At 42.6% G+C, this 12752-nt stretch overlaps 1 protein-coding gene across 1 annotated transcript in view; it reads left to right on the top strand.

Moving 5' to 3' along the window:
• Positions 1–12752, top strand: part of LOC138520950 (AMP deaminase 1-like) — a 137141-nt gene that overhangs the window by 93923 nt on the left and 30466 nt on the right. Inside the window, exons 10-11 of the mRNA XM_069633402.1 lie at positions 8842–8968; positions 10336–10499. Of these exons, the coding sequence (XP_069489503.1) occupies positions 8842–8968; positions 10336–10499 (291 nt within the window). The remainder of the gene's footprint in view (positions 1–8841; positions 8969–10335; positions 10500–12752) is intronic.

Genomic DNA, 12752 nt, shown 5'->3' with positions numbered 1-12752 from the left:
AGAAATCATCCTAACGGGAGACTTCAACATTGCATGGGACCCATGTACAGATCGATCAACCCCTAGGCACACGGGGCAGGGTACGCCTTCAAAGACTCTCCAGAGGGCTATGACAAAATTAGCTCTAGAAGACACGTGGAAGAAACTTAGAGGTTCAACCCTGGGATATTCTCACTTCTCGCATGTACACGGCACAAGCGCCAGGATAGACTATATCTGGATGTCCTCAAGCCTGCTGGGAAAGATCTGTGAAATAGAGGTGAGTGACATCTCTCTATCGGACCATGCCCCCCCTCTGGATCTGGCTCCCCGCCCTTCGCAAACGAACACACCTATGGAGATGGACGCTACCGGGGGAAATTCTACAAGACCCAGTCATGAGAGAGACTGTTAGGGAACGAACGGAAGAATAGTTCAAAGAGAACACTACGCCGGACATATCCAAGTCAACCTTATGGGAGGCCTTCAAGGCGGTGATACGCGGACACATTATAGCGCTTAAAACACAGAGACAATTTAATCAACAAGTGGGAGGCCGAATTAGAAGCAAAAATTACGGAACTGAGGGAAGAAATGGCACACAACAACTCATCAAAAGTAAAAAGAGCATACAGACATATTCAGGGGCAATTGGAGGCCCTACGGACCAAGCGAGCAGGAAAATATTTCCTATACCTGAAGCAATGGTACTACATGAAATCGAACAAGGCTGACAAACTACTGGCCAGACGGACAACAAACCCAATCGATAAAAGCCCTGACGGACGATCACGGCCAGAAATGCACATTAACAACCGAGATAGGAAAGAGCTTCAAACAATACTACCAAAAACTATATGCCACAGAGAACCCAAGAGAAGAAGATCAGACCGCCTATCTGAAAAACGTGACGTTGCAGACAGTGACTCAAGAGGAAAAGCAAAGACTAGACAAACCCATCACAGAAGAAGAGGTGGAGGAAGCGATACGGGACCTGCCATACAATAAAGCACCAGGGCCGGATGGGTTTACAGCACAATTCTATAAAACATACAATTGAGAACTGGCCCCGACCTTAACAGAATTATTCAATACCTTTAAAAACCACACGGATATCTCCTAATCCATGAATGAAGCGAAGATCCTAGTCTTCCATAAGCAAGGGAAAAACCCAGAAATCCCAAGCTCATGCCACCCCATTGCGTTAATAAATTTGGATGCGAAGCTGTAAACCAAAATCCTGGCTAAGAGACTCTCGGAAGTGCTCCCCAAATTGATCCATCAAGACCAAGCGGGATTCATCCCCAACAGAATGACCCATGATAACATCAGACGGATCACACATCTGATAGAAAAGACAGAGCACACAAGATCAGCGCTTGACGCAGAAAAAGCGTTTGACCGAGTAGAATGGTCACTGCTATTCCGCATCCTAGAGAAAATGGGAATGGGAGAAGAATATATAAAGATGATACGGGCAAACTACAATACACCATCAGACCGGGTAGCAGTAAATGGGGAACTCTCAGACATGATCGAAATACAAAGAGGCACCAAACAGGGGTGCCCACTCTCCCCACTGCTATACACTATCTTCTTGGAACCACTCCTGCAGAAGATCAGAGAATCCCCAGAAATACAAGGGATCGACATGGGAGGGACAACACACAAATCGATGGCCTATGGGGACGATATACTGCTGGCATTGTCGAATTCAAATGAATCCCTTCTGGCCCTAATGAGAGAAATAGAGACTTATGGCTAAAAATCAACAGGCAAAAATCCGAAATACTAATCTTAGCAGGCAACAACGAAGAAATCCATAACCAAGCAACGGAACTACAACTAAAAATAGCAAAGAAAGGGATCAAATACCTGGGAATAACACTAATGAATAAAATAACAAACCTCTACACAGAAAACCTCCCGGACCTATTAGAAAAGACCAAAAGGGATCTGGTAAAGTGGAACCCACTCTCGATCTCATGGTGGGGCAGGATGACAGTGATAAAAATGACGGTCCTGCCAAGACTGTTATACACCTTCCAGGCGCTCCCCATCCGAATTCCCCCTTCCTTTATTAAAGTCCTTACAAAGGCAATAACGGCGTACATTTGGCAGAAAAAAACTCTGAGACTATCGAACCAGACAATTACAGCGCCAAGAGATGGGGGGGTGGCACTTCCACATTTCTGAAGGTACTATGAAGCGGCCCAATTGTGGGTCCTTAAAGAATGGATCCCTGACAATTCCCAAAAGATATGGGAGGCACAAGACAGAGCGGTGGCAGGGAACTGACTTCGCAAACTCCTATGGAACAAGCCATAGCTTAGACACCAGAATGTCTGCATCAGTGAAGTGATGAGAACACCACTAGACATATGGAACAAATCAACCAGAAAATAAATCCTGACAATCGACCGAGCCCCCTTTATGCCCATGCAAGACAACCCGTAATTCCAACCTGGCATGGAGAAGGGCGCATATCAGAAATGGGAAGAAGATGATTGCACTAAAGTCGGAGATATGTTTAATGGGCAACAAATTAGATCATTCACAGAATGCACAGATCAAGATAATTGTGTCAAAGACAAAACATGGTGCTCTGAAATTCAGCATGTGCTAGCAAATAAAGTCCTAAACCTCCAAAAGAAAATAGAAGTAAAGAAAGAGTCACTAGCCACTACCTCATTGCCTAAAATTATGGCACCGTCCAAAACTAAACCCCATACCCAATTTCACTTCTCTAAAGTCTCCATAATTGAGGTTGAGAAAGTAATACTGGGACTCAAACCTTCCAATTGCAAAGGTGATTTATGTCCAGCACAACTGATTAAAGATGCCGCTAGGGACCTAGCACCTTTTATCACTAAGCTGATCAAGGCCTCCTTCACCACTGGCACTATTCCCAGCAACCTTAAGGAATCCTGGATACTCCCACTCCTTAAAAAGCAAACTTTAGACCCAGCTATACCTACCAAGTATAGACCGATTACTACTGTGCCATTCTTGCTGAAAATTCTGGACAAGGTGGCATGCATCCAAATCCAGAACTTCCTAGAATCCAACCAACTATTAGGCTCTCGCCAATCCGGCTTCCGTCCCCTACATGGCACTGAAACCGCACTTATTGTTCTTAAAGCCCAAATAGATAAACTAAGAGACAATGGAAAACCTGCACTACTTCTCCTCCTAGACCTATCTGCGGCATTTGACCTAGTGGATCACAAAGTCTTATGTAACCACTTGGACTCAGCAGCCCACTTCTCCAAAGAGGCTATAGCGTGGATTCAATCATTTCTCAGCGACCGTACCATGAGGATCTTCTCACCTTCTGCAGCTGCTGACTCCATTCCCATCACTTGTGGAGTGCCACAGGGCTCATGTGTTTCTCCAACATTATATAATATTTTCACTAAACCCTTGTTTGATGACTTGGACCATCTGGGTATCACCTACAACAATTATGCAGATGATACCCAGATCCTCCTCCCACTCACCAGGGACTACATTGAGGACTTAGCTATGGTGAACAGAATCTACAGCATCGTTCAGGCATGGATGGCCACCCATGGTCTCTGCCTGACCGATGATAAAACTGAGCTGCTCATCTTGGGCACTACTCCACTTCTCAACAAACTAGGAGCGAGCTACTCTTCTTTCATCATTGATGAGAACCTTATCCAAGTAGCCAAGGAAGTAAAAACATTGGGCATCTACTTAGACTCCACCCTATCATTCACCAAACAGGTAAATACTCTAGCCTCATCAACAGCTTATACATGTAAACTTATTAGAGCAGGTAAACAATTCTTATCCCCGAACAGTTGCATGACCTTAGCCAGAGCTTTGATTATTTCAAAACTAGACTATTGCAATGCCCTCTACATTGGAGCGACCAAATTCACCATCAACAAAATACAGATTCAGCAAAACAATGCTCTTCGAGCTGCACTGAATATCCCTAAGAGAGAACATATCTCTGAAACAAGAAGGAAGCACAAATGGCTCTTCACCTATGAGAAAATTAGACTTAAAACCGCTTCCCTCACATACAAAAGTCTAAATAACAAAGCCCCACAATACCTAGCAAACAGATTCTCTAGAACAGCATCTTCCAGAATAACCAGACTAGCTAATACTAATCGCCTCCAGGTACCGCGATTCAAACTCTCCACTATTGGAGGCTCCAGTTTCCTTGTCAAAGCAGCCCAGCTCGCTATGGAACGAGCTGCCCACGCCACTGAGAATGGAACAATCCTTTTCCAAATTCAGGCATAACGTGATCAGCTGGTTTAATAGAACCAAATGATAAATTAATGCACAAATCTGTTTTGGATGTATATACTGCTGAACTTGTTACTCCTATACTGCTAATTTATACTGTCATACTGCTTAATCCTTGCTCACTACTAACACTATGTAAATTGTAACCTGCACCAAGCTGTACGTTTTCTTATGCCTTGCGCCCTTATACCCTCGGGTCCGGTGCACATAATAAATACTAAACAAACAAACAAACCTATTGGGTCTATCGCAAAATGACAAATTTAAATATTACCAACTATATCATTGGCTATCCTCCCCATGGATAAAACAAGCAGTGAACAGAAACCTGACTCCATTTGAAAAATACATATTGACACATACCGGAACCAAAAAATGTGTATCCATCACATACAGATTTCTCAATACACCAACAGAAAATGTCAAGTGGCAATACATGAAGCGATGGGAAACAACGCTGGAGAAATCAGCAACAAAAGAGTAATGGGGCTATGTGTGGCGCATCATCCCAAAATGGTCTAGCGCAATTCAGGTAAGGGAAGCGTGGATAAAAATCTTGATCCAATGGCACTACACCCCCGAAATACTACATAAAATGTATCATACCACCCAGAACAAATGCTGGAGGGGATGCAATTCCGCAGGGAACTGGAGACATATCTGGTGGGACTGCCCAAAATTACTACAATTCTGGTCAGACGTAAAAACCCACATGCAAGCCATGTTTATCGGGGCGGAAAACCTACAAGAAGAGGTATGTCTGTGTGGTATGTGGAACCCCAGAGATAAAACACTGACGAACACCCAAAAGAAGAACTTTATGGGATTCCTAACAGCGGCCTGGCTAGAAATAGCACAAAAATGGAAATAGCAATCTCCACCGACCATTCTGGAATGGCTCAGAAGAATCTGGTCCCATATTGCCATGGAAAGAATTATGTACAACATCCAGGGAGAAACCCAAAAAATCCTCACAGACTGGGGTACAGCACTCAAACATCTACAGAGTGACTACATGCTACAATGTTGCCCCCACAAAATCTGCATCTTGGACTTGTTTAAATAAACTAAAACTTTAGAGGTCTCGATCTCTGGATCAGGGACAATAGTCGCAATCCGGTGGGGGGAGGAGGTGGGGAGGGAAGGGAGGTAAAGAGTTAAGGACTGAGGTTCAGTCCCATTGTTTCAGTGTTTGGCTTGTTTCTCAATATAAATTCTCAATAAAAATAATTTGAAATTTTCTTTTAATAATTATTTGTATAAGAAACTAGAAAGCCCCTACTGTGAAGCACCACGCTAAACCATGTTTTCTTTGCATTGATATGCATATTCCATAATGGACGCACATATAGCCAATGCCACTTCTCTGGCTTCTGAATGTTGCATAGTTCTGGCTATCCTCCAATACAGCCTGACAGGTGGACATTCGTTGAATGTATTTTTTACATAACTGACCAACGTGCATGCCATTTGCATGTCATTCATTGTGCATGTGTTATGTATGCAAAGTATAGCAAAGCCGTCAGCTTTAGACAGTTGCCCCTGGGATTGAAAGAGTAATTTATACTAGCCCCCATTTCCCATTCTGCTCTGTGCCTCATCGAACATGTCCCACAATACATTCTGTTCCGATGTCACAAAGTCATCGACATAGCCATCCACGCTGCGCCTGAACACTATCCACACTACCAAATACTACAGCTATTATAATGCCACTACACTAATCACCTCCACTAATAATTGAAAAGTCACTTTAAATCAGAAATACCATGTGTATGCAACATAAGACTCTTTTTATTTAATGTATGTTCAGACTACTGTCTGCCCAAGGGCCATTCACCCCAACAGCGCTCTGAAGCAATAACAGGGGGTACTAAAGCGCCAACAAAACCCACAGACCCCACACAAGGTAGTGGGTTGAGGTCGCGCCCACACACGACCCTTAAGGACCGAACCGGGGGCATTGTTACAGCCACCATTTATCCCAGTGGATTATATCTCCCATTCCCACGGGACACATTTCACACCAGGCAATTCACAACAAGTGTTTCCTTCCAATACACCATTCGGCAAAATGTGTGCTACGCTGAAAGCTCGCGTCAACTCAACTCTGATTGAATATTAACATGGCATCAAACAATAGATAATGGCACAAGAATGAGTTGGAAATATCGATGCCTGCTTCTGATGTAAAATACTCATTCTAAAGCAAATTAGGGCCTCATCACGAGTTGGGCGCTAAACCTGGCGGTATTACGGCCAGGGCTATTAGCCCTACCGCCAAACCCCCTGGTGCTATTAGCGCTGGATCACGGGTTTGGCAGAACGGTAATTCCCCATTGGGCCCATTCGGGAATTTCCCATTCCTCATTGGGCCCAATGGGGATGGTTTGGCGCTATTACCACCGGCGGTAATAGTGCCGAAAATCGACAAAATCGCTGCAGATTTGCCCCCAGCTCAGTGGTTAGGGTAAATCCGCCAAGCCTGTGATTTGGCAGACCCTTAAATGCGGCAGTAAAAGCGTTACCGCCGCATTTAAGGGTTACTGCCACACTCGTGATCTTAATACTAGATTGTTCCACACTGCACGGACACTGTTAACCTCACACATTCAGTAGCTGTATACTCGCCATCTCATTTTCTTGACGGGCGCAAGGCTAATGAAAGCATAAAAGCCTTGCGTAAGCCTTTCAATTAACTTTACAACCCATTTGTGTCCATTTGTGTGACAGCGAGGAGGGGCGGACTGCAACTTGTGTTTCCGCTGCCTCGCTTCCTCTCCGCCGTACCATTGCTCCAGCATGTGTGCCGGCACACATTTTAATGCCAACTCAAATGCTTTGGATCCCTATGGATCCTTTGTAAATGCAGCCTCCCAGCGTTTCTCTCATTTTGTATGCTGCTGTTTGCCCTGCACATTTGCACTACAGCGTGCAAATGACAAAAAGTGCATGTGCTTGGTGTGCTATGTAACAGATTTGCTGTGAGACACCATATCACTCTCAAATCTTCGAAGAGGACAGTGGTGAGGATCTAGACTGCTTCCTTACATTTGCAAAATCACATTGCCATCTATTCGTAGAGTAAAGTGACAAAATGTGAGGTCAAACATTTCTAAAGTCTGGGCAAAGGCATAATGAAACTTCATGCAGACAAGTATGGGTCCCTCGTATGCCTAGATGGCATCTAAAATTATCGCTGAAGTTGCATAGCTCTCATTGCCTTCTTCAGGGCTGCGCAACAGAATCCTTTCCAAAAATACCCCATGAATCTAAACCAGGTTTGGAAGCCATCCAAGTTGTAATCTCTCAGTTGACCATATTTCAAGAAACAATATAAGAGCACAGCCGTCACATGAAAAGAGCAATGCCAACACCTAGGCCCTTGTTTTTAATTCCCTGGATTCGCAAATTACATGTTCAAAACATGTGTAAAAGGTTTACAAATGTTTTTACAATTGACACTCTGGAGGATTTAAAAGTTTTTGACAGGTGGAGCTGGGGGACACAGAATGAAAGTAAGGTTCCTGCCTCACTATATGCTACACTGACAAAAAGAAAGTCACTTACGCCAGGAGAAATGCATATACAATTACAAGCAAACCTGGGCCTGCTCCCAATAACTTTACAATCTTCTGGAGTACTAAATCGAGCATACAGCCACACTAAGGGCCTAATTCACAGAGCTTTTTACAATGGGGGTTTGCCATTATAAAACACTTCTGTAAATTAGGCCCTTAAACCTTTAACACATGCGAGCTCATTTTCAGTGGGGGTGTAACATTAATGGAAGGCGTAAAAGCCTTACATAAGCCTTCCGTAACGTACCCTCCCATTTTCATTCATGTGTATGTCACAGACGAGGGGCGAAACGCAACTTGCGTTGTCGTGCCTTTCTTCCTCTCCGCCATACAAATGCTCGTACATTTGTACCGCCATGGATTTTCATGCCGGCGCAAATACTGGCAATCGCTATGGGGTCCACCCGCATTATGTACCAGCACAAAGCAGGCAGACGCCATAGGGATCCATTGTAAATGCTGCCTGCCATGCTCGCAATGAAGTGCTGCCGACATGCTCCCATGTTGGACAGGGTTTAATTGTAATTGTGAACATTGCTTACCATACCATCTCTCTCTCTCGCCAAACCTAAAAAATGTGTCTTCTGAACAACACCATTAAATTCATGCAGACTTTGACAATATCATCAATGGAATCAATTAGCACTTAGTCTACTTTGTTTAGATTTGAATCATACATTGACCCTGCTTGATTCAAGGGCATGAATACATCTCATTGGGTTCAGGGCTTTTCATTCTGTCTGTGCAATTGTCCTTTGCTGAGCTGCGAAACTTCACCAACAGTTATAGTGATGTCTGACCAAGTATTCAGCTGTTGGAAGTAACATTAGCACACTAAACATGTCCCTCTTGTTAAAGTCCACCAGAAAATATTTCTGGCAAATTATGCCTTTTGCGCCTTGTTGGATTTTCTTTGTATTTCATGAGGGTGATACTGTGGAGAGGAATGACTTGAAAACAAAACAATTAACCTCTCCACTTTTTCTGCTTATAGTGATATTTTCAGGGCAAAGAATTTTGTGCCGCATTTTGGAAAAATGCTAGAAAACATTTTCCAGCCTGTGTTTGAAGCAACCATCAACCCTCAGGCAAACAAGGAGCTCAGTGTGTTTCTGCGACATGTGAGTGCTCCCTGAACGAAAGTTACAATAAATGCACAATAGTTGTGATAATGGTATTGCTAGTTTACGAGCATGGTACATCAACATACAGGTATTGGGGGGTAGACTTATGAAATGGTTATGACAATTGATGAAAACAAGCCAGAGCAGAAGTCTAACAATTCTAACAAATGTTGCTTATTTATTATTGGTCGATTTAAATAATGCATGTTTTCAATACAAAATAGTGTTAATCCTGCTGTTAGTTGCCGTAGGGAAGACATCTTCAAGACCAAATCAATCAAAAGATTGCTACAAGAGAAGTATTGCCAAACCCTGTTATTATTTCTTCCCTGTTTGTCTTACTGTATTACCTATGTTGAAATTACTATTTTTAATGAAAAGTGTGCCAATGACAACGAACAGAGAGTAAGCTCTCCTAGCGCTCAAATCTGTGCCATGCTTGGATTATTGATGCCCTCATTGATTTAGCCTAACTTTGAATTGGGATCATTGTATTGGATCTATGTACAAGTAAAGCAGGAAATGAACCCTTAATCAATTATAAAGAATGTTCAGTGACAACATTCACAAAAACAGGAACAGAAAAATACTACCACAAAAATCATAACTTCACATCAAATACACTGTTAAATCATGAAAATAATTAGTCTTTGCTCCCCCTTAACTGCAGGTGGGAGGATGAAACCTGCGTGGCACCCTTCAGTCCCACTGCTACCTCTCCTTCCCTATCTGATGCCAGACGGTGTCTAGTCAAATGGTCGACAGAAAAAATGGTCGAATTTTTATTTATTTATATATATATTTTTTAGGTTTTCGTTTAGGGAAAAAAGGGGTTTTTAGCAAAAATAAAGGGGGTTGGAGGGACCCCCCCAAAAAAATATGTGAAAAAACAAAAACAAAAAAATTCGACCATTTGACCTATCGACCTTTTGGTGTCGACCATTTGTCCTGTCGACCATTTATATTCGACCAAATGACCTAGAACCATGCCAGACTACTCCTTGCTTCTTACATTATCCAGGTCACTTCCACGCCTGCTCCCCAACTTAATTTTGCTGGCCTAAACACCAGTGAATTTACCACGTCAAGGCATGCCATTGATGTAAACAGTGCCTACTGAGCTCTTTTTTTTTTAAATGTGCACCATTCTCTTTTTTAAGCAATTTTAACTTTTTTGTATCTTTAGTAAACTTTCAATGTTGCTTCCCTAACAGAAATTCACACCAGTCATCAATTCCAGATAGTTATTTTAGAAGGTTTTTCATGCTGGGTATTTACAATGGTAACCTAATGTAGGCTTTATTTTTGCGTCCGCTCTGCACGTTTCCAGCTTCTTACTAGTACATTCCTTTGTATTTTTACAGATCACAGCTTTTGACAGCGTGGACGATGAATCAAAGCATAGTGGCCATATGTTTTCCTACAAGAGTCCAAAACCGCAGGAGTGGAGCATTGAAAAAAACCCATCCTATAGTTATTATATTTACTACATGTACGCCAACATTATGGTTCTCAATAACCTCCGGAAGTAAGTTATGAATTATATTCTGCTTTATATGGATTTTACTTGCTGAACATTGTAAATGGTTGGTCTGGATGCATTCCAACACTTATCTTGCATTCTTACACTTATCTTGGTTTGGTAAACAAGAAAGGTCCAGTAGCAGCATCATACTAGAAAGTTATAATTAGCATTCCTGAAATCTATATGCATGACCTTTCTTGAGGACAAATATCAATAATGGCAGAGTTTGCCTGTGATGTCCTACTCTTCATTCTGTGCCATCTATCCAGAATCAGATATAATATTGTCTTCCATTACAAATCTGTATTCAGTTCACTCTTTCAAATAGAAGTAAGCTGCAGGTCTTTGACACCAAATAGGTGCTTGCTCAGGCCTTGCAGATCACAGCCAAGATTGAAGAACTATCATTTGTGTGAAGACATGTTATACTTTTAGACTACTTGCCTTCTATGACTGCAAAATAATTGAATCATGTTTTAAAAATAAATCATGATTTTCCTTGAGTCAAGTAGCTTGTTCGTTCAACTTTTATTCGGTATAAAACCTTTAAGTTAACACATAAGAACTTCAGAAACAATAAGAAGACTAAAATAACACAGTATAAAACATTTAGGTTAGAACATAAGAACTACAGAAATAATAATAAGGCTTAAATAAGACCATAATCACAGGTACAAATTCTAAAAACAATGTAACACCTAAGGAGAGCAATGCTCGCAGCCTTTTATTAACTTTATACAAAACACATGCACCATTATTTCAAGACCCTCGTCCTCTGCAACAAACCTCTATGGGTAAAGCAGGTAGTAGCAAAAACAACCGCAGGTCGCAGGCTTTGGATCAAAAATAACATTGCAGAATTTGACGAGCGAAGGCCAACTTCCCGCAAGATTGGTCTAAAATACATTTTTCTTAACCATAGGGTCGCTTCACAGAATAGCAAAAAGTGAAGAACAGTTTCTTTAGCAGCCCCTCACATTGGACAACATTCAGAATCATAACCTCTCCATGCATGTGTAAAAGCAGCAACTGTATAAATACCCAGCCTAAGCTGCGTATACAGAGTTTTTTCAAACCTGTGGGGGGTGATGTCTAAGTAGGGCTTAAGTCCTATCTCCGACTCTTGTATAAGATGCATAGTGCCCAACTTAACTTTCATTGCAGTCAACAAGAGTTGATTCTGCTCATAGGACTTAATCGCTGCTTTTAAATAACAATACTTGAGGAGGAGATTGACTGCAGAATTTCCCATAGCTCAGCTACATCACGTATATATAGTGAATCTTTAACATGGCCAAACCATTTCAAATTCCTCCCCCGTCCAAGGACAACAAATTCACCAATGCAATAGGCGCATTTCGCATACCATCAACACTCCACCACTCACACACAACACAGGGCAACACAGACTACAACTCAACAGTCAAACCTTTAGAGAATCCACCTCGCCCCCAAAACCAACACAAAGTCCAGCCGCCCTCTGCCCCACCCACCCTACCTGGTATAAAAGGCGCCTTGATAAACGCCCGCTCTATGGTAGCCCATGCAACTGAAATAGCTGACATAATCCAAAATGAGAACTTAGATCTGGCCATCACAGAATCCTGGCTTCACCCTGCAGCAGGACCAGCCATTATGCTAGCCATCCCTGACAAATACACCCTTTTATGCATGGATCGCACCACGTCTAGAGGTGGCGGCCTTGCTATAATTGTCAAGAACAATCTAGCCCTAAGACTCTCCTCACCCCATAATACCAACTCCTATGAAGCCCTCACAGCTAAACTTACCATTGCCAACAATCAAACTATCACTATCCACCTGATATGCCGACCACCAGGCCCCATAGGCTCTTTCGAGGAAGGCCTCATGAACCTACTATCTAGCAACCTAAAAAACTGTACTCAATGTCTCATCCTAGGCGACTTCAACCTTGGATTCAATGACTCACGTGACCCTAACGCCCTACAAATCAACAGCACTCTTGTGGAATTAGGATTCACCCAAAAGATCACAGATCCTACCCACATCAAAGGCAGGACCCTCGATTGGATTGCTGAACATAACTGCCCAATCACTATCACTTCTATAATGCCTCAGCTATGGACCGACCACCACTTGTTATCCTTCACCCTAGAAGCCACCACACCCATGATCAATAGTATCCTAGCTCCTACCGCACCGACCAGAAATAAAAAAAACATCACCCCTGAAAATCTTATCCCCCTAATTCTCCCCACCTTAAACTCCATCTCA

Source organism: Ambystoma mexicanum, chromosome 13, assembly GCF_040938575.1.
Source record: "Ambystoma mexicanum isolate Mex_15411 chromosome 13, UKY_AmexF1_1, whole genome shotgun sequence".
Classification (NCBI taxonomy): Eukaryota; Metazoa; Chordata; class Amphibia; order Caudata; family Ambystomatidae; genus Ambystoma; species Ambystoma mexicanum.
The sequence above is the reverse complement of the archived record's forward strand: the minus strand, read 5'-3'. Positions and strand labels throughout refer to the sequence as shown.